The 27,510-nt window shown below is 43.1% G+C and overlaps 1 protein-coding gene across 2 annotated transcripts in view; it reads right to left on the bottom strand.

Annotated features, from left to right (window-relative positions):
• LOC309400490 (26S proteasome non-ATPase regulatory subunit 11-like) overlaps nucleotides 1-27,510 on the bottom strand; it is a 145,745-nt gene that overhangs the window by 24,154 nt on the left and 94,081 nt on the right. Inside the window, exons 10-14 of one of the 2 annotated variants that reach the window (XM_081969012.1) lie at nucleotides 26,239-26,364; nucleotides 24,783-24,818; nucleotides 24,320-24,371; nucleotides 23,828-23,970; nucleotides 21,327-23,719 (exon numbers count right to left, since the gene is read on the bottom strand). In XM_081969012.1, the coding sequence (XP_081825138.1) occupies nucleotides 23,828-23,970; nucleotides 24,320-24,371; nucleotides 24,783-24,818; nucleotides 26,239-26,364 (357 nt within the window). In that variant the 3' untranslated portion in view covers nucleotides 21,327-23,719. Of the gene's footprint in view, nucleotides 1-21,326; nucleotides 23,720-23,827; nucleotides 23,971-24,319; nucleotides 24,372-24,782; nucleotides 24,819-26,238; nucleotides 26,365-27,510 lie in introns of those variants that run through there. The other variant, XM_081969013.1, reaches the window with a different exon arrangement.

Genomic DNA, 27,510 nt, shown 5'->3' with positions numbered 1-27,510 from the left:
CATCCACCCCTTCCTGCGACCGTTGGAATATAGGAACCCTCTAAAGGAACGTTATACTGACTCACCTCCCCCGCTCCGCTCTCTTCCTCCTCAGCCCCACCTGTTCGCCTGGCTCTACTCCTGTTCCTGGTCTGGCTAGACCCACCCCCCACCCTGGATCCCCTTAAAACATTTAAAAAACATTTACACAAAAACCCCCGGAGCCTCCTCTTCTTCCACCTCCCCTTTCACGTATATCTTGCATCAAACCTCCCCTTTCACGTATATCTTTCAAACCTCCCCTTTCACGTATATCTTGCATCATTTTAAGTTTTATTCTCGGTTTCAATTTTGGTCCTATGACTGCAGAATGCTGCAAAATACCATAAATGCAGGCCAGTTGTTGAGTGTTTCAAATGTGATTGGAACACTCAACAAGGTGACCACAGTGTGTGTGTGTGTGTGTGTGTGTGTGAGTGAGACAGACAGACAGACAGAGAGAGGAACAGAGAGAGGGAGTGAGGGAGGGAATCAGAGAGAGACTGACAGACACACACACACACACACACACACAGAGACAGAGAGGGGGAGGGAGAGAAAGATAGACAGACAGAGAGAGAGACACACACAGAGTGAGTGATTAAGTAAATGAGTGAGAGACAGACACACCCACATACACAGAGTGATAGAGAGAGAGGAAGGGAGGGGAGAGAGACAGAGGGAGAGACAGAGACAGACACACACACACACAGAGTGAGTGAGAGACAGACAGACACACACACACAGAGAATGACAGAGATGGGGGAAAGAGGAGAGAGAGACAGAGATACAGAGAGAGACAGACAGATAGACACCCAGAGAAAATGACAGAGGGAGACAGAGAGGGAGGGAGGGAGAGAGAGACAAAGAGCCAGAGAGAGAGAGAGAGAAAGAAAAAGAAAAAAAGAAAGTGGGAGAGAGAGATGAAATTAAAAACAACAACATACAAACCTGACTTACTCAAACTATCCAAGGAAATGCAAGGCCAATGTTCACATTAGTGGTTGTGACTTTGTCAGTCATTGTCAGGATGTAATTTTCTCTACATTGTATGGAAAATTTTACGGAATTTAACGTTATCGATAAATAATATCGTTCTAAAGTTTTTGTTTTATTAGTTGTGTTATTTGTATCCTCCCGACCTATGTGGATACTTGCATGCAGAATATTCTCAATAAAAACTTATTGAAACTAAAAACAGTGTACCATCATATGTATTTTCGGTTTTAAAAATGTGGCTCTCAAAATAAATTTCAATCGTGGTTTTGGCGAGAATTGGCTCAGTTGAAAAAAAAGGTTGCCCACCACTGGGTTAAAGTTACAACCAAGTCGTCCGCAAATGCTCGTACTCTATATTCATAATGCCAAATCTTAATTCCTTGTAGATCATCTGACCCACGTATTCTGTTCAACAATAACTCCAAGGTTAAGATAAACAATAATGGAGACAGGGGACACCCCTGTCTTGTTCCTTTTTCAATTTTAAAGGATTCTGTTAAGCTACCATTAACTATAATTTGTGCTGTCTGTTTCTGGTATATTGCCTTGATAGATTGTGTGAAATACTCTCCAAGCTGCATCTTTTGTATTATTTTCATTAGAAATTGCCAATTCACTCGATCAAATGCTTTCTCCGCGTCTAAGAATATAAGCACTGCGGGGACTTGGTTATTCTTCCCCAAATATTCCAGTATATTAACAATTTGTCTTACATTACTTTTCATTTGTCTCCCCTGTATAAAACCAGATTGATCATTGTGAATCGTTTGTTGTATAACTGACATCAGCCTATTTGCTAATATTTTAGCAAAAAATTTATAATCTGTATTAAGTAATGATATAGGCCTATAGATTTTGGCTGAGTGTGATCCTGATCTTCTTTCAGAATCAGGGAAACAAAGGCTGTTCTCCAAGATGGTGGTACCCTTCCTTCCAATTGAATTTTATTAAATAATTCCTTAAGAGGTTCTACCATTTCTAATTGTAACTTTTTGTAATAAACCGCTGTCAATCCACCTGTACCAGGGGCCTTGCCAATTTTAACTGCTTAATAGCCAGGAGAGTTTCCTCCGTGGTTACTGGTTGATTCAGTCTTTCCCTTTGCTCATCTGTAGCTATTGGGATTTTCCCTTTCTCCAAATATCTATCTATATCTAAACCTTGTATTTGATCACCAGCATACAGTCTAGTATAGAATTCTAAAAAAGCCTTTTTAATCATATCCTGTTGATAGACTTCTTTACCTTTGTATTCTATTTTCTCTATAGTACGAGACTTTTGTTTCTTCCTTAACATGTATGCTAACCACCTGCCTGGTTTATTTGCATTACAAAAAGTATTATGTTTAGCGTATAGCAGATTAGTGGCTACTTGATCTGACATCAACATGTTAAACTGCCCTCGCAGTAAAGTGATTGCTTCTTTTGTCTTCTTATCATCTGGGTTAGATATTAGCACCTGCTCTTTCTTTTTTATCTCTTCTTCCAATTCCCTTCGTTTTTCTCCCTGTCTACATCTATATAGGTTATTTAAGTTTATTAAAACACCTCTCATATATGCTTTACTTGCGTCCCAAACCATTTCCATAGGTGTCCCCTTATGCATGTTAAAAGCAAAATATTTTTTCAATAATTTTTTGCATTCTATAACATTTCTCTCGTATCTAAATAGATTTTCATTTAACCTCCAAGACCTCCTAGATCCCTCTCCATACCAATTCCATCCAAACCTGATTATGATCTGTTAGAGTTCTCGGGCATATCTTCGTCTTCTTCACCCTGGAAAGGAAATCATTTGTAATTAGTATAAAATCAATTCTAGAGAAGGATTGATGCCTATCAGAAAAAAATGTGAAGTCCCGTTCTTTAAGATTCCGTTCTCTCCAGATATCTCTCAATTCCATATCATCTATCATGTCAAAAAAAGATTTAGGCAATCTTGCTCGTGTTTGAGTATTTTGCAAAAGTTTCTTCTTGTCCTTCATGGTGTCCAATACTTCGTTCCAATCACCCAGTAATATACACGATCTATAATCCCATTGTATTAATTTGGTATGAAGCAACTTGTAAAATTTCTCTCTTTTTTTAATTTTATTGGTTTTTAAACATTTATGGGAAAAGGTAAGGGGATACATAGAAAATTTTGGCAGCTCCCACTTCCTCCTTCTTCTTTGCTTTTACGAATGAAGTTTCCCCTTTGAAAGAATTTCTGGCTTTATATTATTCTACACCCCGGAGATCTCCTGGAGCCTCTCTTCTTATGTGGTCCCCTTGGATTTGGATTTGACTCTTATCCTCTGGCTTGCAGCTGTACAGGAGGATTAACTTTCACTTCTGGCTTGTTTGCCTCCACGATCTCTCCCAGCTGTGTATTCCACAGACACCATTTCTTTTGCATAAGACTTATAGCTATCTCTGAACTTAGTATGGGACCTAAAAAGCAACCACCTGGTAAGGCATCTTCGGCCCCAACATCTTCTACGTCTAGTCCGATTACACAACAAACACAAATGGCTTCATTTTTACAACCTAAAAAAACTGAAGAGAGTTCAAAGGACTTATCTGTTGCCCAAATGTTTCAAACTATTTTGAAGGGACAGGACGAACTGAAAAAACAATTGGCAGGGAGACAGCTGGGCCTGCTGATTGTATACTTGGCTCCTCGCTATACATCAGAGGCCCTGCCTGAACTCCTCGAGCTGATCGCAGAGATGGCGGTTGAGACCCCCAAACTTTTAGTTATGGGGGATTTCAACCTGCCGTCGATGGGAGAAGCATCCGAGGTGGTTCGGGAGTTCATGGCTTCCATGACAGCCATGGACCTGACTCAATTAATTCAGGGCCCCACGCACGAGGGAGGCCACATGCTGGATCTTGTTTTTGTCTCTGGCCAGTGGATGAGTGATCTGGGAAGAGGGGACTTAGTCATCACACCCCTGTCATGGTCAGATCACTCACTTCTCCGGCTTGACTTCCCTGGCACTACCCCCCACCGCGGAGAGGCGGAACCAGAATGTCCTAGATGGTTCCACCCCAGGCGCCTGATGGAACCGGATAGGTTTCAGACGGAGCTTGGGCCACTTCCTGTAGACCTGACCCGCTCCTGGATGGAGGACCTGGTAGCCGCATGGAATAGTGCGGCCGCTGGGGCCTTAGACCGGGTTGCGCCTTTGCGGCCTCTCCTGTGGCAACAAACCACCCTGGCTCCTTGGTTTACCGAGGAGCTAAGGGCGATGAAACGCCACAAGAGACGCCTAGAGAGCAGATGGAGATCCTCCCGTTCCGAATTTGACCGAACACAGGTAAGAACCTACTTAAGGACATACCTTGTGACATTAAGAGTGGCCAAACGCCGACATTGTGCCGCTCTTATTGCGTCCACAGACAACCGCCCTGCCGCCCTGTTTCGGGTGACCCGCTCCCTCCTGTCACAGAGGCCGCAGGAAGCCCCCTTGCAGGGCAGGGCAGAGGAATTTGGGAATATCTGCAGGATAAAATCGCTCAAATCTGGAGGGAATGGGTCCCCCTCAGTGATCCAGGGGGGACGTCCGAGGCGAGTCTTGAGAGACCATTCTGGGAGGAGTTTGACTCTGTTGCCACCGATGATTTGGACAGGTTGCGTGGGCGACTGCGAGCCACCACATGTTTATTGGACCCGTGTCCCTCCTGGCTTGTACTGGCATCCTGGGAGGTCACACGAGGCTGGCTCTTGGGACTAGTGAACGCTTCATTGAGGGAGGGGTTCCTACCAGCCGCCTTGAAAGAGGCGTTTGTGAGGCCCTTACTCAAGAAGCCTTCTCTGGACCCAACTGAGCTAGCTAATTATCGTCCCGTCTCCAACCTTCTCTTCTTAGCGAAGGTTGTAGAGAGTGTGGTGGCCCAACAGTTCCCACGTCACCTGGAGGAAACTGATTATCTAGACCCGCGCCAGTCCGGCTTCCGACCCGGGCACAGCACAGAGACGGCCTTGGTCGCGTTGGTAGATGATCTCTGGAGGGCCAGAGATAGGGGTTGTTCCTCTATCCTGGTCCTATTAGACCTCTCAGCGGCTTTTGATACCATCGACCATGGTATCCTATTGCGTCGCCTGGAGGGGTTGGGGGTGAGGGGCACCGTTTCTCCTCCTACCTCTCCGACCGGACGCAATGTGTGTTGGCAGGGGAGCAGAGGTCGACCCTGAGGCCGCTCACTTGTGGGGTGCCACAGGGGTCGGTCCTCTCGCCCCTCCTGTTCAACACATATATGAAGCCGCTGGGTGAGATCATCCGTGGTTTTGGGGTGGGATACCATCTGTACGCTGACGATACACAGCTGTACATCTCCACCCGGAACCACCCCAACGAGGCCGTCGAAATGATGTCCCGATGTTTGGAAGCCCTACGGGTCTGGATGGGAGACAACAGACTTAAACTCAAACCCTCCAAGACGGAGTGGCTGTGGCTACCGGCCCCCCGGTTCAACCAGTGGATCCCATCACTGGCCATTGGGGGCGAGCAACTGGCGTCCTCCTAGATACCCGGCTGTCTATGGATGACCATGTGGCAGCCGTGGCAAGGGGGGCGTTCCACCAGGTTCGCCAATTGCGCCCCCTATTGGACCGGGTTGCCCTTCGCACAGTCACTCATGCGCTGGTGACGTCCCGTCTGGACTACTGCAATGCTCTCTACATGGGGCTCCCCTTGAGATGCACCCGGGGACTGCAGCTGTTCCAGAACGCGGCTGCGGGGGCAATTATGGGGAGTACAAGGTACTCCCATGTAACACCTCTCCTGCGCGAGCTGCACTGGCTCCCTGTAGTCTACCGGGTGCGTTTCAAGGTGTTGATTACCATCTTTAAAGCGCTCCATGGCACAGGACCTAGTTACCTGCGGGATCGCATCCTGCCCCATACATCCCTGCGACCAATTCGCTCTCACAGAGAGGGACTCCTCCGGGTGCCGTCCACTAAGCAGTGCCAGAGGGCGGCGCCCAGGAGTAGGGCCTTCTCTGTGATGGGCCCAGCCCTCTGGAATGACCTCCCCCCCGACATTAGGACAACTACCGATCTCCGCTCCTTCCGCAAGAAACTCAAGACCCACCTGTTCCGACTAGCCGGCCTGGCTTAAATTAGAACTATATTCTCTAATCCCCCTGGCAATTTTAAATGATAAATTTCAAATTTTAGGGTATTTTAATTGTTTTAATTTTATTGTTACTGCTTTTAACTTTATGGCTATTTTATTTATGAATTGTAAAAATGTTTTATGTATATTCCTCCTCCGTGTCATATGCTTGTATATTTAATTGTACGCCGCCCCGAGTCCCTTCATGGAGAGGGAGCGACTTATAAATCGAATAAATAAATAAATAAATAAATAAATAAATAAATAAATAAAATAAATAAATGAACAGCTCAGAGAAACGGAACAATAAGCAACACAAAACAAACAGAGAATAGGTGTGTTGGAGGAAGACACGACTGGGTTGAGGGAGGAGGTTAAGACAGTCCAGAAGGGGAATAGAGAATTTGAAAATCATATGATAAAGGTGGAATTTGAAAGAATGTCTTTTTTTCTTAGATTTCAAAACTTACCAGAGACAGGAAATGAAGACCTTAAGGAGATTATGACCACAATTTTATCAGAATACATTAAAAGAGACAAACAACAGCTATGGTGGGATATTGATTTGATTTATAGGATCAATTCAGCATATGCTAGAACACACAACGTTCCAAGGGAAGTACATGTTAAATTTCTTAGAAAGACTACAAGAGATGAGGTCTTAGGAGCTCAGAGGGTGGGACCATTAAAATATAAAGACAAAGAAATAGCCATTCTTAAACAAATTCCGAAGAAAGTAAGAGATAAGAGGAAGAAATATTCCTCTTTATCAAAGAAATTATATAATAAAGGAGTTTGGTTTAGATGGTTATTGACAGAAGGAATGTTGATCTTTTGGGAGGGCAATAGAATTAGAATCAACACAGTTGTGGAGGCGGAGGCCTTCATTAAAAAACACATTGCCTTTCTAGATAGAACAGGGTACATTACACAAGATATGAAGGAGGGAGGGGCCGTGGCTCTGCCAGAGGACAGGGGGGAGGAAGCAACATCGAGAACACTCAGGTCACAAAAATAAGTTTGAAATATTATTGCAATTGTTGTTATAATGTAATTGTTGGAAGTGACATATAAGATGATTGAATATATTGTTGATATAATGTAAAACAAAAAGCTGCCAATGTTTATCTTTTAATTTTTGATCTTTATTTTTTTTTCTGTAAAAGTTGTGAGATTTGGGGGGATTTCTACCTTTTGCACGATGTAGCTGTCAAAAATTTTTATACCTACCCACCCCTTCCTATAAATATTTGTAAAAACCAATAAAATTCTTTTTAAAAAAAAGAAAAGAAAATTTTGGCAGCTCCCACACTAGTGATAGAAATCCATCCAAATCTCACAGTTTTTACAATCTTAAAAACAAAAGCTAAAAGATAAGCAGAAAACAAAGTCTTATTCTATATTGTCAACCATGTGTTCAATCATTTTTCTTTTGTCACTTTCTACAATATCAACAATTACTATTATTTCAAATACTTTTATTTTTGTGACCTGAGCCTTTTTGATATTGCTCCTTCCTCCCTGTCCCCCGAGGAAGACAGAGCCCCCCCTTCCTTCTTGTCTTGTACCTTGCTATCCTTTTCACTACCTTCGCTGTGTTCGTCCTCTAGGAGGGGGAAATGCCTTTTAATGAAGGCTTCAGCCTCCTGCACTGTATTAATTCTAATCCTATTTCCCTCCCAGAAGATCAACATTCCCTCTGGCAATAACCATCTAAACCAAATTCCTTTATTGTATAATTTCTTTGATAAGGAGGAATACTTCCTCCTTCTCTCTCTTATCTTTTTCGGAATCTGCTTAAGAATGGAAATTTCTTCATCTTTATATTTCAGTGGTCTCTCCCTTTGGGCCCCAAGCACCTCATCCCTTGTGGTCCTCCTGAGGAATTTAACATGTACCTCCCTTGTAAAATTTCTCTTGTTGTTGATTGGGGGCATATACTCCTGTTAAAAGTATTTTCTTTCCTTCAATTAATAGTTCAATTGCAATATATCAGTGATGGCGAACCTTTTTCGCCTCGGGTGCCAAAAGCACATACGTGCGCGCTATCACACGAACTCGAGTGCCGACCCACATAACGTAATGCCCCCGCTCACCTGTGTGGACCGCGCATTTTTGCACAAGGCTTCCTCGCCACTCCCTGCTCTGGCTGCTTCCCCTTGGATAACACCCAGTGAGGGGAGAAGTTGCTCTGCCACTAACGGGCAGAGATTGGGGTGGGGGTGGGGGGATGCTCAAGTGTGCTCCTGTGTCAAAAAACCTTCCCTTATCATTCTCCTGTGTAAAGATTGGGCCCTTTTTACAATGGCAGGTGTGAGTCCAGTTGCTAAATTCTCCCCTTCTATTAAAGAGGATCCTGGGCACTACAGTCAATAGACAAATGAGGAAGGGAGCTTCTGGCACAGGGGAAAGAAAAGCAGCAAGAAAAGAAGAAAAAGCAGCTTTTTCCCCTCAAGGTGGCTGCTCTGTCCCCCCCCCCTCCCCCGTTCTAGCACAGAGGATCCTGCCTGGTCCCTGCAGTCCAAAGGGAAATGAGGAAGAGACCAATCTGCATGAGGGAAAGACAAGTAGCAAGGAAATAAGGAAAAGCAGCTTTTCCCCCCTCAAGGTAGCTGCTCTGTTGCCCTTTTCTCCATTTCAGCACCACTACATGGAGCCTGCCCCACCCCCCAGGTCCTCGCTTCTCCCAAGCATTTCTTTGCCTATTTAATTTCCCCTCCGTAGCATTTTTCCATCGTGTTTCTTGCCGTTTTGGACAGAAAAACAAAGTTTGTGGGACTAAAAAAAACTACTTTCAATCAATTCCAACTTTGCGAGATCTCTTCCCCCTCCCCAAGTTGTAATTGATTGAAGTTTTTTTTTAGTCCCACAAACTTTGTTTCTCTGCACACGATGGCAAGAAACGCGATGGAGCTGGAAATCAGGTAGGCAAAGAAATGTTTGGGAGAAGCGAGGACCTGGGCGATGGTGGGTGGGGCAACCTCGATGCCCTAGCACTGAAATGGAGAAAAGGGCAAGAGCAGCCACGTTGAGTGAAAGAAGCCTCTTTTCTTCTTTCCTTTTTAGTAGCAGGGGGGAGGGGGGAACACAGCAGGCAGCAGGAGTGAAAGAAGCCTCTTTCCTTGCCGCTTGTCTCCCCCGTGCTGGCAGCTCTCTCAGCGATCGGGCAGGATCCTTTTTAGTAGCAGGGGGGAGGGGGGAAACACAGCAGGCAGCAGGAGTGAAAGAAGCCTCTTTCCTTGCCGCTTGTCTCCCCCGTGCTGGCAGCTCTCTCAGCGATCGGGCAGGATCCTTTTTAGTAGCAGGGGGGAGGGGGGAAACACAGCAGGCAGCAGGAGTGAAAGAAGCCTCTTTCCTTGCAGCTTGTCTCCCCCGTGCTGGCAGCTCTCTCAGCGATCGGGCAGGATCCTTTTTAGTAGCAAGGGGGAGGGGGGAAACACAGCAGGCAGCAGGAGTGAAAGAAGCCTCTTTCCTTGCCGCTTGTCTCCCCCGTGCTGGCAGCTCTCTCAGCGATCGGGCAGGATCCTTTTTAGTAGCAGGGGGGAGGGGGGAACACAGCAGGCAGCAGGAGTGAAAGAAGCCTCTTTCCTTGCCGCTTGTCTCCCCCGTGCTGGCAGCTCTCTCAGCGATCGGGCAGGATCCTATTTAGTAGCAGGGGGGAGGGGGGAAACACAGCAGGCAGCAGGAGTGAAAGAAGCCTCTTTCCTTGCCGCTTGTCTCCCCCGTGCTGGCAGCTCTCTCAGCGATCGGGCAGGATCCTTTTTAGTAGCAGGGGGGAGGGGGGAACACAGCAGGCAGCAGGAGTGAAAGAAGCCTCTTTCCTTGCCGCTTGTCTCCCCCGTGCTGGCAGCTCTCTCAGCGATCGGGCAGGATCCTTTTTAGTAGCAGGGGGGAACACAGCAGGCAGCAGGAGTGAAAGAAGCCTCTTTCCTTGCCGCTTGTCTTTCCCCGTTCCGGCAGCTCTCTTTGCATTGGGCTGTTTTTCGCTCTTTGGAGGCTTCAGGGAATCCTCCGGAGATTAAAAAAAACTATTGAAAATCAGCTGGCCAGCGGGTGCATGCGCACTGGAGCTGACAGGGCAATGCCTCGCGTGCCCTCAGAAATGGCTCCGCGTTCCGCCTGTGGCACGCGTGCCATAGGTTCGCCATCACGGCAATATATCATCCTTGAGGATCTGCTTCAATTAATTCAGCCTTTAAATCTTTTGTTAAGTACATAACTATACCATTTTTCTTCTCCGGAGCAGATGCCACAAAATGTAGTCCCAATCTTGCATTCATCAGATATTTCTGGTCCTGTGTTCTAATATGTGTTTCTTGCAGACAAATCACATCATTTTTAAATTGTTTCAGATAGTGGAATATTTTTTTCCTTTTTTGTGGTGAGTTTAAACCATTAACGTTCCAGGTTAGAAATTTAATTGTCATCTTCAGCCCCCTGAAGCTTTTTAAGAGCCACCTGGAAATCCTGCTGGAATTTCTTCTTCGGTCTGGCTCCCCCCCACAGCTTCTGTATTTATGCTTATAGTTTCTTGGATAGTTGTCTCTGTCAGCGTTCCAAATGTCATGCAGAATTAAATCAGAATCAAATCCATCACATGGTCCAATCTTCATCTTCCACGCTGGCATCTACACCCCTGTGCTTCCAGTCAGGTGTCGAGGTGTGGAGACAAAAGATGACCTTGAGCTTCTAGAAAAGAATGACAACAACACATTCCACAATCCTCCTCCTTTCTATTCCCCCCTCCCAATTACTACACTAATGAAACAGCATAGAAATTAATAGAAAGTGTGGCAGGCCAAAGATACTAAAAGGAACGTAACTACAGGCCTGACAGGCGGCCTCTCCTCAGAAGAAAAACGCTTCCTGAAAAGAGAATAACATAAAAGTTAACATAACACAATTAACCACCTCTTCTCCCCCCGGGGGGGACCCTTTGGCTAATTGGGAAATTTCTCATGGAATTGCTTTACTAACTTCTCCACTTTTAGGTTCCCACTGTTCACCCAAGTAGCTTCAGACAAAGGGTAACCCTTCCAGTACACTAAGTACTGTAAGCGACCCCTATTCAGCCTGGAGTCTATGATTTTTTCCACCTCAGATTGTGTTTCCCCTTCTATCACTACAGGAGGAGAGAAAGCTTGGGTGGATACTCTTATGCTAGACCCAATTACTGGTTTCAACAAGCTACAATGAAATTCTGGGTCAATTTTCCCTAGACCTCTGGGTAGACTGAGTCGAACTGTAACTGGGTTAACTATCTTCATTATTGGGAATGGACCTAGACATTTTGGACCAAATTCCTTGCTAGGCATATTTAATCTTATGTATTTGGTAGATACAAAAACTTTGTCGTGCAGGCGATTTCAAGGTTTTGACCACCATCTTTAAAACGCTCCATGGCATAGGGCCTAGTTACCTGCGGGATCGCATCCTCCCACATACATCCCTGCGGCCAATTCGCTCTCACAGGGAGGGGCTTCTCCTGGTGCCGTCCACTAGGCAATGCCAACGGGCGACACCAAGGAGTAGGGCCTTCTCTGTGATGGGCCCAACCCTCTGGAATGACCTCCCCCCCGACATTAGAACCACCACTGACTTCCGCTCCTTCCGGCAGAAACTGAAGACTCACCTGTTCCGACTGGCTGGTCTGGCATAATTCTTAACGTCTACCTCCTGGCATATATATTTCCTACTGGTTTTTAGGGGACTTAATTTTATAAGACACTGGGGTTTTAAACTTTGTATATTTTAAACTATTTATTTAGCAATTACAGTTCTGTCTATTTTATCCTCCTCTTATTTATGTATTTATCCATTTAATAATTTTTAATTGTTATTATGTATGATGTTTTTGATATGGACTGTACACCGCCCCGAGTCCCTTTTGGGAGAGGGGGCGGTCTAGAAGTGCTAATTAAATTAAATTAAATTAAATTGTCCCCCACAAGGAAGTGGGTTTGGAGCGAGCGATGTTTATCAGCTTGCTTCTTGTAGGCTTCTTGTAGGCTTCTTGTAGGCTTCTGCCGCAACTGCTAGAGCCTTCTTCGTATTCTCCCATCCTTTCTTTAGCGTGTCCATCCATTCATTCAAAGGCATGGAGGAAGGAGGTTCTCTAGGCAACTCAGGCATGGCAACAATTTCCATGCCACTGGTAATCTGGAACCCCGTTAATTCAGTGCTGCTGTGGACAGCATCGTTGTATGCCACTTCGGCGAAGGGTAGTTCTTGTGTGGACCTAATGGATCTCAGGACCTCTCTCCAGAACTTGGCTGTGAACTGGACTCCGCGGTCTGAAATGATCCTCTTGGGCAATTCGTGCAGGCGATAAATGTGTTTCACGAACATTTTCGCTAATTTCTTTGCAGATGGCAATCCTGAGCAAGCGATGAAATGTGCCTGCTTCGAAAACGAATAAATAACTGTCCAGATTACTCTGTTCCTACTGCTGTCTGGGAGTTCCACGATGAAGTCCAATGTGACCTCTTCCCATGGACGGTTAGGGCTCTCGGCTGCAGGTGCTGCAGGTTCTGGGCTCTTGGATTCAATCATCCACGGCTCGCCCTTTTCCTCCTCCGAGGCCTCCCCTTTGGTAGGACTTTTCATCACCTTAAGTTGGGGATCCTCTTCCAGAGGTCGTTTGGGCTTTTCCCCCTCCGAGGCCTCCCCCTTGGTAGGACTCTTTGTCACCGAAAGTTGGGGATCCTCTTCCAGAGGGTGTTGGCCCAGATGACCCTTCTGTGGTGGCATCTGGGGCCCTCTCTTTACCGCCGTTGCAATTGGTACACACGTTTGTTCTTCGGCATTTCCCTCCTCCGAGGCCTCCCCCTTGGTAGGACTCTTCATCACCGAAAGTTGGGGATCCTCTTCCAGAGGGTGTTGGCCCAGATGACCCTTCTGTGGTGGCATCTGGGGCCTTCTCTTTACCGCCATGGCAGTTGGTGTGCATGTTTGTGGCATTGGGGCTGGAGCCAAGCACTTTGATGCTCTGTGGCCAAGTTGACAGCAACAGTGGCATTTTATTGGCCCCCACGAAGGAAGGAACCTAGTTTCATCTCTAAACTTAGGAACCGCTTCATCACATTGGACTGCTATCCATCTTGCAGCTTCCCCCTTTGTAAACCCATCTTCCATTGTGGAGATTGCTTCTCTGTGGGAAGGTGGGGTAAGAACCTGTTGGGGCATTGCAGGTGCACATTGTCCTGCCATCCATCCTGCAGGCCTCCCTTTGGTAAACCCTTCTTCCATTGTGGAGATTGCTTCTCTGTAGAAAGGTGGGGTAAGAACCTGTTGGGGCATTGCAGGTGCACATTGTCCTGCCATCCACCCTGCAGACCTCCCTTTGGTAAACCCTTCTTCCATTGTGGAGATTGCTTCTCTGTAGGAAGGTGGGGTAAGAACCTGTAGGGGCATTGCAGGGGAGACTGGAACCGATGGGGAGGTCAATCCCTCGGTTGGCTACTGCCCAGTTTTCTGCGATGGTGCCATCTGCTGAGGGAGGGCAGGTGCCCACTGGCATCCCTCCCATCCATGACCTGGGGTTAAGACCCATCCCGGGGTTGCCTGATTCACAGGTTTCAGTTCAACCAATGATGGCTGGCTAGGGGGGGTTATGTGCCAAGGACCCTTCTGTTGGCTTGGAGGAGTTATGGGCCAAGTAGGTGCCCTCTGCTGGCTTGGAGGATTTTCCCATGCTGATGGCCAAGCAAGTGCCCACTGGCATCTGTTCCATCCATACTCTGGGAAGAAAGCCCAATTTGGTGGTGCTTCATTCACAAGCTGCAGCCCAATTTCTGGTGGTTGGTAAGTGAAAGATGCTGGCCAAATCCCTTCTTGCTGGCTGGGTTGAATTTCCCATTTTGATAGGGAATCTGTCTTCCTCTCAGTTGCAGGGTAATAATTCATTTCATTTATCGCTGTCTGGAAGGAGTCAAAATCTCCACTCCAGGTTTTTTTTTCCCAAGCCTTGGCTGGGGGAGCTTACACTCACGTTTAGTTGTCCGAAATGGTCCGGGAAGCCCATCAGAGATGATTGTGTGAGGGTGGCTGGGGTCTCCATTCATTTCATCTTCTGGCCATCCTCTAGTCGGGTGTAGAGAAAGTCTTTCCAGCCCCCTCCGTTCCATCCCCTCAGGCTGTGCCTCTTGCCAGATGCAATAAATCTTGAAGCAGAAATTCCTTTGCCTTTGAAGATTTGCAGAGAAGCGCCTCATCTCAGCTTCTTATCTCCAAAAGCTTAGTCATAATTGTTCGCTGATATTTTATGCTGTCCCGGTCAGCGTTGGGAATCCAGCACCCCTTTCCACCTCCACCCCCACCCGTGCGAGGGGGAGTGCTGGTGCCTTATTTTACAGTGAGATTTGGGATGTCAGCGTTCCAAATATCATGCAGAATTAAATCAAAATCAAAGGCAAAACTTTCCTTAAGGTTCCAATTTAATAAGACAGACATGTTGGCATTTTGCTATGAAATCCCAAATCTGATTTGCTTCCTGGGATTCCACCCAGTTGAAAGTTCATGATCTTATCCCCCTACCCATAATCCATCACATGGTCCAATCTTCATCTTCCACGCTGGCATCTACACCCCTCTGCCTCCGGTCAGGTGTCGAGGTCCGGAGACAAAAGATGACCTTGAGCTTCTAGAAAAGAATCACAACAACACATTCCACAATCCTACTCCTTTCTATTCCCCCCTCCCAATTACTACACTAATGAAACAGCATAGAAATTAATAGAAAGTGTGGCAGGCCAAAGATCCTAAAAGGAACAAAACTACAGGCCTGACAGTCTGGGCTTGTTGCATCTTTAATTCTTGCTCTTTACGTTTGGTAATCGCTCGGGTTTGTCTTTGTTCCATGATTTCTTCTGTCTCAAGTAGGTCCAGGGTTTGAGCATCATCCGCTTGTGCCTGGATATCTTCCTGTTTATCTTCCCCTGCTTCTTTTCTTCCTCTAGATCCTGGAGATGGAGGGTGTCCAGCCTTTAATACATTGCTGTAAAAATCTCTTGCTTTCCAGACTGAGCTAAGACGACATCTTTCTCCTAAGTAGTTCACCACCAATCCTTCTGGAACCTCCCATCTGTACTGTATCTGGCGAGTTCTGAGTTCATCCACTAGGAATGCATAATCCTTTCTAGAACTCAACGTTTTAGGGGGAATTTCCTTTAATACTGTCACCTCTTGACCTGCGACCTGCAATTTGTTTTTATACGTCGCTTGTAATATCCCATTCCTTATTTTCCTGGTAACAAAATAGATTACAATATCTCTTGGTAGTTGTCTCCGTCTGGCAATCCATGAATTTAGGTGGTAAATTTTGTCCATCTCCCAGTCATATTTGGTCTTAGATTCACCAGTTAATTAGACAAAAGCTTCCGCAAAAATCTCTTTCAAATTTTCTTGGTTACTTTCTTTCAGGCCCCTTATTCTCAAAGCAAACTCCATAGCTCGATATTGTGTCATTGTGACTTCTGCCTGACTTATCAATCTTGCTTTGAATGTCTACAACCTTGTTCTCCAAATTCACATTGGATTGATTTCTTCCACTCTATCCTCCAGTGATGTTACGTAATCAAGCAAACCCTTAAATGCATCCACTATATCTTCCCTCATTTGCTGGTTGCGAGTTTGGATTAAGTCCTTAATTTCAGACATTTCGTTAGACACATCTTGTTGTGGCCCAGCAGGCGCCGTTGCCGCTGCCACCAGACTCCGAGAGTGAGGGTCCCTATGAGTCGGCTCCAGAGGAGGTGGGGGACCCTGGACAGGATTCCGACGCTGAGCAGGGATCGGAGAGTCTGGTCGGCCACCAGGAGGCGCCTGAGGCATGGAGCAGCGGTGAGAGCCAGAGGAGGGGGGCTCCCGATGCCATGCCTTGGAGCAGCGGGGAGGAGTCACGAGACAGTGAGTCAGAACTGAGCAGGGAGTTCCTGGACGCTCGTTACCGCCGCGCCCATAGATGCAAGGAGCGTGGGCGTAATTATCGGTGATAAGAGCTCTCAGCTGCTGATCAGGAGGCTCCTCTCCAGGTTATAAAAAGGGTTGACTGTGCATACGCCCTTTGCAGCAGTCAACAGAGGACTTATGCCAGAAGTTCTAGTCTGGAATTCTAGCAAGCTGGATAGCTGCTTTCGTGTTTTGTTTTTGTGAGTTTTGTCTTAGTGGTTTACTGCCACGGAACCTTCTGTTTGTTTGTGCAATAAACCTTGTTCCCTTGTACTGTTCCGGAGTGTGTTCTGTGTGGGCAAAGGAGGAAGGGGGGTCAGAACACATCTTTAATGGCTTTAGTAATTTTGCCTTCCAGAGCAGAAGCTTGTTCCTTTAAGGCATTTTGAAGGTTACTTTGGAGGGCTTCAAGTGTTAATGCTTCTGCTGGGGGTAATAAAGATTGCAATTTTTGTGTCTGGGCTGGAGAGCTTCCAGCGGTCTTAGAGGCAGTTAATTTAGTTTGCTTTGAAGCCATTTCCAAATACTCAAATCAAACTTTTCAGCGGCCGAATTACTTATCCAAAAAGTCCACCTAACCCCCAGGCTTGTTAATTTTTATAGCTTGTTAGCGAACCAACGCTGTTTTGTTTAATCTCGAGCTCTTGATTCTTTTTACAACTTTAGCAAGCACTTAACAGATACTTTGCTTCTTAAGTTTCACTTTCACCACGCCCTTTGATGTTCAGGCGCCATCTTTCCTTTTATCCCCCTTAATCTTCACAGAAGGAAGTTATAGTAAATCTGAGTTAAGTTTTGTACTTGCGATTCTAATCACTCCTGTCTTCGCTCCGCCTGCTTCTTATTCAAATGTAGATTAATACGTTGATAGCAGGAGTGGTTGTGGTGCTTTGTTCTGCCGATGCAGAGACGCCTCGGGAGCGGAGCACTATTGGGCTGCAGGGGGGCTCTCGCCTTTCAACCCCCAGAATTACTCCTGTGGGTCTAAGGGAGCTCTACCCTTACCCGGGTGCTCACCTCCCCCCCTTTTCCCGAGGGGAGAGTTTTCAAACTGCCAGACAGCTGATTTACGCTGTTCTAGCAGCCTAACGCGATCTCGGGGCTGGCGTTCCCAAAGGAACGTCCATCAGCACCTACGTTGCCACCGGAAGTCGGAAACTTTCTAACTAATCTAAATCATGCGGCACAGCTGTTCCCCCCCTCGGTGTTCTACTTACCTTTGCAGACTCAGAAAAGGCTTCAATGCGCATGCACAAAGTGAACCAGTAGCAGACTTCAGATTATTTCACCCCTGCTCAAAAGCAGCAACTTTGAGTGGGATCTTGGAGTCCTAGTGGACAACCAGTTAAATATGGGTCAGCAATATAAGGCAGTAGCCAAAAAACCTAAAGTAATCCTTGGTTGCATAAACAGAGGGATAGAGTCAAGATCACATGAAGTATTAGTACCACTTTATAAAACTTTAGTAAGACCACACCTGGAATACTGCATCCAGTTTTGTTCACCATATTATAAAAAAAAAGATGTGACTTTGGAAAGAATGCAGAGAGAGCAACTAAGACCATTAAGGACCTGGAGACTAAAATGTATGCCATTTTGATATGTATTTGGTTTTTAATAATGACTGTACACCGCCCCGAGTCCTGCTTAGGAAAGGGTGCGGGTTATAAATAAAAGTTGATTGATTGATTGATAAAACATAAGAACAGTTGCAGAAATTGGGTATGGCTAGTCTAGTGAAAAGAAGGATTAGGGGAGACGTGATAGTAGTGTTACTAGAGTTACTAGTCTACTAGTTATTAGTGTGTTATATTCTAAACCTTAATCAAATTTCTGTATGCTGAATTTACATTTATCCCCATCTTGTTCTGCTGTAGCTTAATGGTAAAACAGACTTTGCACATGAAAGGTTCTGGAGTTAATATTCTTAATGGCAAGATTCATATGACAGAGAAAAGGAAAATGACTTTTCTTACAGTTTCAGAATGTCACTGTAATAGAATAGATGAACAAGACTGCCCAGTTATAAAACAACTGTGTTTATTGGTATGTTTACATTTATTATTTCACTTGTCTCCCTGTCTCATCCCAATCAAATGCTTGATTGTGAGCCCTTTGGGGACAAAGACTTCTCTCTCTTAATTTTGTAAAGTACCATGCATGTATGTATACAGGTGAAACTCAAAAAATTAGAATATAGTGCAAAAGTCCATTTATTTCAGTAATGCAACTTAAAAGGTGAAACTAATATATGAGATAGACTCATTACATGCAAAGCAAGATAGTTCAAGCCGTGATTTGTCAAGATTGTGATGATTATGGCTTACAGCTCATGAAAACCCCAGATCCACAATCTCAGAAAATTAGAACATTACATGCAATCAATAAAACAAGGATTGTAGATAGACAATACCGGACCTCTGAAAAGTATAAGCATGCATATGTACTCAGTACTTGGTTTGGGCCCCTTTTGCAGCAATTACTGCCTCAATGCGGCATGGCATGGAAGCTATCAGCCTGTGGCACTGCTGAGGTGTTATGGAAGACCAGGATGCTTCAATATCGGCCTTCAGCTCTTCTGCATTGTTCGGTCTCATGTCTCTCATCTTTCTCTTGGCAATGCCCCATAGATTCTCTATGGGGTTCAGGTCAGGCGAGTTTGCTGGCCAATCAAGCACAGTAATCCCACGGTCACTGAACCAGGTTTTGGTGCTTTTGGCGGTGTGGGCAGGTGCCAAGTCCTGCTGGAAAATGAAGTCAGCATCTCCATAAAGGTCATCTGCGGAAGGAAGCATGAAGTGCTCCAAAATCTCCTGGTAGACGGCTGCGTTGACCCTGGACTTAATGAAGCACAGTGGACCAACACCAGCAGATGACATAACTCCCCAAATCAACACAGACTGTGGAAACTTCACACTGGACTTCAAGCATCTTGCAGTGTGTGCCTCTCCATTCTTCCTCCATACTCTGGTCCTTGGTTTCCAAATGAGATGCAAAAGTTGCTCTCATCAGAAAAGAGGACTTTGGACCACTGAGCAACAGACCAGGTCTGTTTTTCTTTATCCCAGGTAAGACGCTTCTGACGTTGTTTGTTGTACAGGAGCGGGTTGACAAGAGGAATATGACATTTGAAGCCCATGTACAGGATCCGTCTGTGTGTGGTGGCTCTTGATGCACTGACTCCAGCCTCAGTCCACTCCTTGTGAAAGTCCCCAACACTTTTGAATGGCCTTTTCCTGACAATCCTCTCCAGGCTGCGGTCATCCCTGCTGCTTGTGCACCTTTTTCTTCCACACTTTTCCCTTCCACATAACTTTCTATTAATGTGCTTTGATAACAGCACTTTGGGAACATCCAACTTCTTTTGTAATTACCTTTTGAGGCTTTCCCTCCTTATGGAGGGTGTCAATGATGGTTTTCTGCACAACTGTCAGGTCAGCAGTCTTTCCCATGATTGTGATTCCTACTGAACCAGACTGAGAGACCATTTAAAGGCTCAGGAACCCTTTGCAGGTGTTATGGCTTAATTAGCTGATTAGACACTTTGAGCCTAGAATATTGCACCTTTTCACAATATTCTAATTTTCTGAGATTGTGGATTTGGGGTTTTCATGAGCTGTAAGACCTAATCATCACAATTATGACAAATCAGGCTTGAACTATCTTGCTTTGCATGTAATGAGTCTATCTCATATATTAGTTTCACCTTTTAAGTTGCATTACTGAAATAAATGAACTTTTGCACCATATTCTAATTTTTCGAGTTTCACCTGTATGTGTAAAAATATATACCTTTGAAAAATGTATTTTGGCAGTTACTCAATTCAAAAATTGAGCAAGTTTTTCCAGCTTTTTTTTTGGGGGGGGGGGGGTCAATACTTACTAGGGCTAGGAAAGATCCATGTGAAGTATCAGTGAACTTCTCCCTGGAAGTTCAGGACAAGTAAGCCTGTGTTTCTCCATGGATCCTCTCCAATTATCAGTATATACAAAGTGAAAGATGTTCAACAAAAGTTGCCAAGAGGAAGCCAGTGTGTTCTCCAGAATCACCACTGAGCAGAGCCAAAGTGTGAACAGATCCAAGGAACTTTATCTGCAAAATTCTTCACAGAATTATCATACGGGATTTCTGAACAGTGCTAACATTTCCTGTAAGAGGAACAACCTGTAATAAAACCTTTATAATATAGAATTGTTCTTCTGACTAGTATACTTATTCAACAGTAGTAGAAAATACTTTTTTGCTATCATGAAAATGGTTATATTCAATGAGATTCTCTTCACCTTTTCTCTAATCTTGATAAACTAGAAGCCCCAATAATTCATCCTTCCTCACCTCTAGTAGGTCAACGCCTGATGTATCTTCAGTGATTGCAGTTAATAATACATAAATAGCTGATACTACAAAGGCTATTACATTGCTTGTTGTTCTACGTGAAAGTATAAACTATCATGATACTGATTTATGCTTCACAATTATTACTTTTCAGGCTTTTGAGGATTCAAATCTGGGGAAGGGGCTCATAATAGAGTTGAGTATTTATGAAAACAGGAAACAATAAAGCAAGTGACATAGGAAAATAAAGTTTTACCTATGGCTATCTACTGAGTTTATGTAAGATTAGAGGTCCAAAGTAACTACTTGCAACTTCATATTTCTGACAACTACATGATTGGTGTTGCTGATTAAGACCTTACAGCTCAAAATGCTCACTGGTTAAGGTTGCCACAAAGAAGAGGGAGTCAAACTATTCTCCAAGGCACCTGAGGGTAGAACAAGAAGCAATGGGTGGAAACTAATCAAGGAGAGAAGCAACTTAGAACTGAGGAGAAACTTCCTGACAGTTAGAACAATTAATCAGTGGAACAGCTTGCCTCCAGAAGTTGTGAATGCCCCAACACTGGGAGTCTTTAAGAAGATGTTGGATAGCTATTTGTCTGAAACTGTATAGGGTTTCCTGCCTAGGCAGGGGGTTGGACTAGAAGACCTCCAAGGTCCCTTCCAACTCTACTATTGTATTGTATTGTATTGTATTGTATTGTATTCAGATACTGAGTGGGTTCTCTCCAGAAGACTGGCCTATTGTTGTCAGGCTGCAATAAAATGCTTCTATGTTCAGACAAGACGACTCAGTGAGATCACAGGAAGTACGATGGAGTCAATAATCTGCTTGAAAGATTTTACAAAAGAGTAATTATGGTAAAGAGAAGAACCTTATTAAGGTAACTTGCGCTATGAAGATTAACTATTATAGGGACTGAGTCACCATGTCACTGATACTCCCATGATCTTATATTTGTGCCTCTATAGACAAAGAAAACAGACAGACTTTTTGAAAAATATTTTTTTTATTTGTATGCCATCTGAACATCAGATATACCTGGTGTGTGTTAGCATGAACCAGTTCTACATTTTGAAATTCATGGTGACAAAACCCTCCCCAAGATACACCCCCTCCCCCCCAAAAAATCACCTCCCCAGAGCATTTGAACTGGCTAAGACAGAAACTTTAAAAATGTTAAGTAAACGAAAGATAAGAAAAAGCAGCATGTAAAATGAGGGGTAGATACAGCCAGTTAAGAGATGTCATGTGTATGCAAAAATATTTTGTGACATAGGAGAAGTATTTTACAAAATAATTATGAGAAAACAGAGAAAGTAAGTGGAAGATGAGGGTAGTGATGTGGAAGGTTACACTACTCACACGTCAGCAACACCTTAAATCAGGGGTGTCAAACTCATGGCCTGGATGCGTCATGCGCTGGCCACGGCCACCATTTTAGCGAAGGGGGAAAAAGTCATGATACATCATGTGATGACGTGATGCCAGTTTGACAACCCTGCCTTATATATAACTTCATTATCCAATGACATAACACCAGGGTGAAGAGTGCCCTGTCTCTCCCACACAAAACCATCACTCTACAGTTCCTCTAAAGTTGAACAGAGACAGTTTTAAGAGGCAAAACATTTACAACAGTCTTCTTCATTCTAGGTCCCCCAGCCCCCAAAGGCTCCTCAGACCATGCTTGGAAGTATTGGAGCTGAAATCCAAGATATATTGTGGGCACCAGGAGTAAGAAGACTGCTTTACTTTTGCTACAGGGTTGCCTCTGAAAAGTTTCCCCCTCTCCCTGATGAAATGTTTATGGCCAATAATTGTTTTCTGGAAGTAATGAAGGATTCCCACCTGCCATTCCAAAAGACAGGCTGCCAGAAAATTCAATAATTACTTCCTCCACCTTACACCTGATGAGTTAATTTGGTACTGAAGCAAGTAGTTCCTTGATCCTTAACATAGACTATGAGAAAATTCAATGCTGAGATGACAGTATGGCAAATTATAAGGAAATCTGTTTTGCAGCAAATCCCCTTAGGTATCTGGCACAGTAACAGAAGAATCCTGTTTCAGATAGCAGCTACATGGGTAGTGTAATATTCAGCCATGCCCTCTCCCTCAAAGAGCAGCTTTATTCCTGATGCTCAGGGAATGGAACACAGGTTAAAAATACCTCTGGGTGGCCCAAACCAGCCTTCCATCAATAAAAATCCATCTACTTTTTTTTTCTTAAGTCAACAATTAAGAAGCTCAACTGTACTTTCAATGGTGTATCTTGCAAAGTTAAAAGGCAAGTACATTCTGGCCTTTAAAAAAATGAAGTAAAGAACTAGGAAACTTTGAGAAACACTGTTTGGGAGTGGCTATTTTCTGCCCTTTAATTGTTATGGAAAACTGTATTACAACCAGGCCCCATGTGATAAGGCCTTAGAATTGAAGATGGAGCACTTAAGGATGACAGAGGCTTGTAATAGTTCTTTTTAACTGACTCTTCAATAAGTGTGAAGATTGTTGTGGCTTAGCCAACTCATCTCACTCTCACTGCCCATAACTCCTGAATTCTAACCACAAAGTTAACATATGTAGCTCCCAATTTCTAATTTACTCTTTAGAGAGTAAAGAGTGGGAAATCAACATAAACTCATGGACATTTGCTACCTGGGCATACTGTATACTAAGAAACAGTAATCAACCTTGATTACCCAGTGCATGTACACCTGTGGACAATCATGTTGTACACAATGCACATAAGAAATACCTTCTATGCAGGAAATTTGTGTGGCTGGGTTCTTGTGACTTACAAGACATCTTAGTCCACCCCCTTTGCCACCTTCAAGAAAATGAAAAGCAACTTTGTCGTTCATTTTTAAAGGTAGCATAAGTTTCAGTCCTTTTATTTAGGATGCTGCCACTGCTTCCGCCCCCCCCCCCCCCCCATTTTTTTTCTTTTTTAAACATTTCCTCATCCCAGTACAAAGTTCAGCAGGTAAAAGGTTACATGGACACACAATTGTATAGACAAGATGGATCAGATGAGGAAATCTTAAAACAGCCTTCCCTGTCCTGGTGGCCTCCAGATGTATTGGGACTGCAAGTCTTAGAATTCCTAGCCATGTTGATTGGAATTCAAAGACCTGTTGTTCCAGCACATCTGGAGGTCACCAAGTTGGGGGAGGCTGTCTTAAACTTTTTGAGTGAGAAGAATAAAAGGAAGGTGAGGAACAACCCCCTCCACCAGTCTTCTAAACCTTTTGTTCTTCCCTCCCCCCCCCTTTCACACACCAACGCTCCAAACAGTTAACAGTTTTCAACTCTGCAAGGAAAATAAAAGACGGAGCCATATCATTCAACAGAACAATTCTTCTGGAGGGGGTGCAAAAATCTGTTACAGCCTTAACTATGGGCTGAAAGAGACCCTCACCTATGTTAGCTTCTTAGCTTTGTTGTATAATGAATCCACTACTTTACTCATATTCTGAATGGTCTCCAGAGCATCTTCGTATGTTTTGTCTGCAGGTGGTTCATCAAAAATAATCAGGACACCTTCACCTTGGTCAAGAATCCCTAATGAGAGAAAAGTTTCAATTAAGGTTTTTTGATAACTTACATATCTAACACAAAGTGTTCCTCTTTAATTTTAACAGACTTCAAAGGAGCAAAGCAAGTAGACTAGCTTGAATTATGTATTTAATAAATAAAGATTAGACTCCATCTATATAGTTTCCAAGTACAGAACTTTTAAAGATGAGGATAAAGGAAGAACCCTAAAACTTGTGGGAATTCCTCAATATAATATAACTTATTTTTGGTGCTTGTTGAGGTACTTCATATTTATTCAGGAAACATAAGAAACACAAACATTGCAATGGACAGAAACAAACTCCTTCATTCTTGAGAATTGCGGAAGACTCACCATGGAATTTTTTGTCCAGGATCATTTGAGAGAGCTTTCTTTCCACATCTGCCTGAAATTGAACCAGGAAATGCTCAAGTGATTGCTTAGAATAATGATTCCCTCTCCCCTTTATCCCTTGAAGAACTATTTTCCATTATTTATTTCAAAGAAACAGTTGCCAAAGCCCAATAAACCTTTACATTTCAACGGATGTATACCTGCTTACTGTGTTCAATGCAGCTTATTTCCATGTGCAGTTCTAGTATTTCAGGATTAGTATTTTTTTTTGTTTTATTTAAATTGTCCAAAAACAGAATTACTTCTGTCTTTTTAAAAGAGTTGAAACTGAATTTCAAATTTCTTCCAAAATCACTTCTGCTGCTGAAGGAAATTAATGTGGCTTTTTCACAACTATAACTAATATTTTAACAAAAATCACTGCAAGTTAGTATCATATAGGCTGCTACATTTGAGCTCTTACCTTTGATAACTTGATAAGGCTAGATATGTGGTCAATCTGCAAAAGAAATTGAGATGGGGCCACAGTGAGTGGAACTGCTATTTTTCTGAAACAGTTAATATGTAATAATTATCTATTAATCTTTACACTATTTGTCTCTACCCCTGTATTCACAACTGATTGTGCTAATTTTTCAGCCTTACCACATAGACCAGGGCAGGAATCCACTCCACAGGAAGGCTAAAACAACTTTTATTAAGAGTGGCTATGATAACAGAATCTTACAAGTCTGATTGTGCTGTACCTCCTTGCCTTTTTATACTCATGTGAATTAGGGAGGTATCCTGAGTCTCTTCCACATATTTTCTGCTTGTTGTGGACTTAAGATATGCTTTTCCGCTTGTCACTTTGGTAATGGATCTTACATATCTGTCAAGGTTGCCTTCTTTATTCTCTATATAATTTTAACGTTGATGTTAGCGCTTCTGATTATTTGATTCACACTTGATAGTTTTTTCTTTATAATGAAACACAAGGTCAATTTTGGCAATTAATTTTTTTATTAATTTTATAAAGAAAAATATTAATACTCTCCACCCATACTAGAGTTCGTTTTTTTAAAAAAAATCTTCCTATCTTGAAATAATCTTATCAGCTTTATGATCAATTATTTAGAATCTATAATTCAACTACATGGCAAACAATTTAGTAACTAAGGATTCTCTTAGTACTTCTGATCAAAGAATTCCTAGAGAATCTGAACACAGCATAAGAATCTGATAACTAAATCCATTTATTGACCCGATATTGAAAACTACTATTCTAGATTTGGAACAGTTTCACCCAATTCATTCTGCCCTGAAATTCCTATCCCAGTCCTAAAACCCATGTAACAGAACATTTCAGAGTAGCCTAGTTTAGACAAAATTATTTTATTATTTATTTTTCTTATGTCTATCAAGCTTTTCCACTAAAATGCTATGCTATCTCATAGTATGTTGCGTTCTTTTCTGGTTTAGCTAATGCATAAATGTGGTCAAATAAATCAATTAACTAAACATGCAGTATGAGAAAAAAAATGGCTGATTTTTTTAATACAACCAACCACAAGTTGCTATTAGTTTACAAATCCTTCCTCATTTTATCCAGGACTTGTGATTATGTTTGATGCTAGAATAATAGCTTAGTCCCAGTTTGGTTTTGTACTCCATCCAAAAGAAACAGAAAGAAAGAACATCAGAATTGTCCAAATAAGACATAATTACTTTATATGTCATACGGACTCTGACTTGTTCAACAAGACAGAGATATAGAAGGGTTTAAAAGATTTAAAACATATATTAATTAGTTTTATATGAAAGCACCAATGTTTTAGAATAAACTCTGCATGCTCAATTTGATGGGAAAAGAGAGAACAATAATGATTTAATAAAAGCAGAAAGGGAAGCACATGGCAAGCTCTGCAGGAACGTTTTACCTGCACTCTGGAGAAAGGCTCAATAACACGAATGAGGTTTTGTTCCAATAAGTTATCGTAGAGTTTTCCCAAATGTGTATTGATGATGGGGTCATCCCTGAGTTCCACTTTATAATCTTTCAGAGCCTATGGCAGATCAAATTCAATCATTACTGAATGCAGAAGGCAACCTCACAACCATCCTGAACAAGGTACCTAAAGTTATCCCATTCATGTCTATTTTTAGAATCATCTTTAATATGATTACAAACTTCATTAAAAAAGGAATTAAATGTGGGACTAAAATGGTTATCTCTGACTAATGAAAATCACACTCAAAACACACAGACCTATGAGCGTCCAACAGACACGTTCAAGTGGCTATTTGAATTTTTGCAACAATCATACAGTATGTCCTAGTGATGTATATTTCTTTAGATCTAAAGCAAAAATAGTGCTTCAGAGGGGGTGTGGGCATACACACTGAACCTGTTGTCTCCTTTGAGGAGATGCCAAGAGGGGCAGCAAGCATGCTCACACCTTCTTAAAACCACCATTTCCACTTTAGAGCCAAATAGCTTCTCATAGCGAGGTAGCTGTAACCAAACTGAACTTTAATTCTGTAGATAAGCCCCTAGTTCAGGTCAATTAATCAGTTGTGCAAACCAAGATATTCAAAGCTTTCCCACAGATATATCTGTATACAGATATAAACATTTTTTCCAGGTTGGAGAAGGGGACATTTGAACATATTTATTATTTATTATTATTATTTTATTTTATTTATTTATTTTATTTATTTTACCGAGCTTCTAGACCGCCCCCTCTCCCAAAAGGGACTCGGGGCGGTGTACAGTCCATGCAAAATATATCAAAATACAATAAAAAGTTGAATATGTACAGTTGGAATGGAGGAGGGTAAAAATGGAATTAAAAGAACTGTACAAAGCCAGTATATATAAATATAAGTTTTTAAACCCCTAAAACACACACAATGAATTAAAAACAATACCTCTAAAATAACCAGTTAATAGTACATTTGCCAGGAGGGACAGTTGTAATTATGCCAGGCCTGCTAATCGGAACATAGTACTTTACTTTCCAGCAACAGAAATTATTAAGTTTTATTTCTGTTCTCATTGTTTTTCTAGTTTGGTTTTGATTTGTGCATAGTGAGCCTGCAACATCTGTAAAACAGGTTATCTTCAGAATATTTTTATTGCCACATGCTTTGACCTATCAAACAATACAAGGATCCAAGTTATTGATTCTTCTGACTTTCATCGAAGAAAA

The sequence above is a fragment of the Natrix helvetica genome, assembly GCF_964273705.1.
Source record: "Natrix helvetica genome assembly, chromosome: W".
NCBI lineage: Eukaryota > Metazoa > Chordata > Lepidosauria > Squamata > Natricidae > Natrix > Natrix helvetica.
The sequence above is the reverse complement of the archived record's forward strand: the minus strand, read 5'-3'. Positions and strand labels throughout refer to the sequence as shown.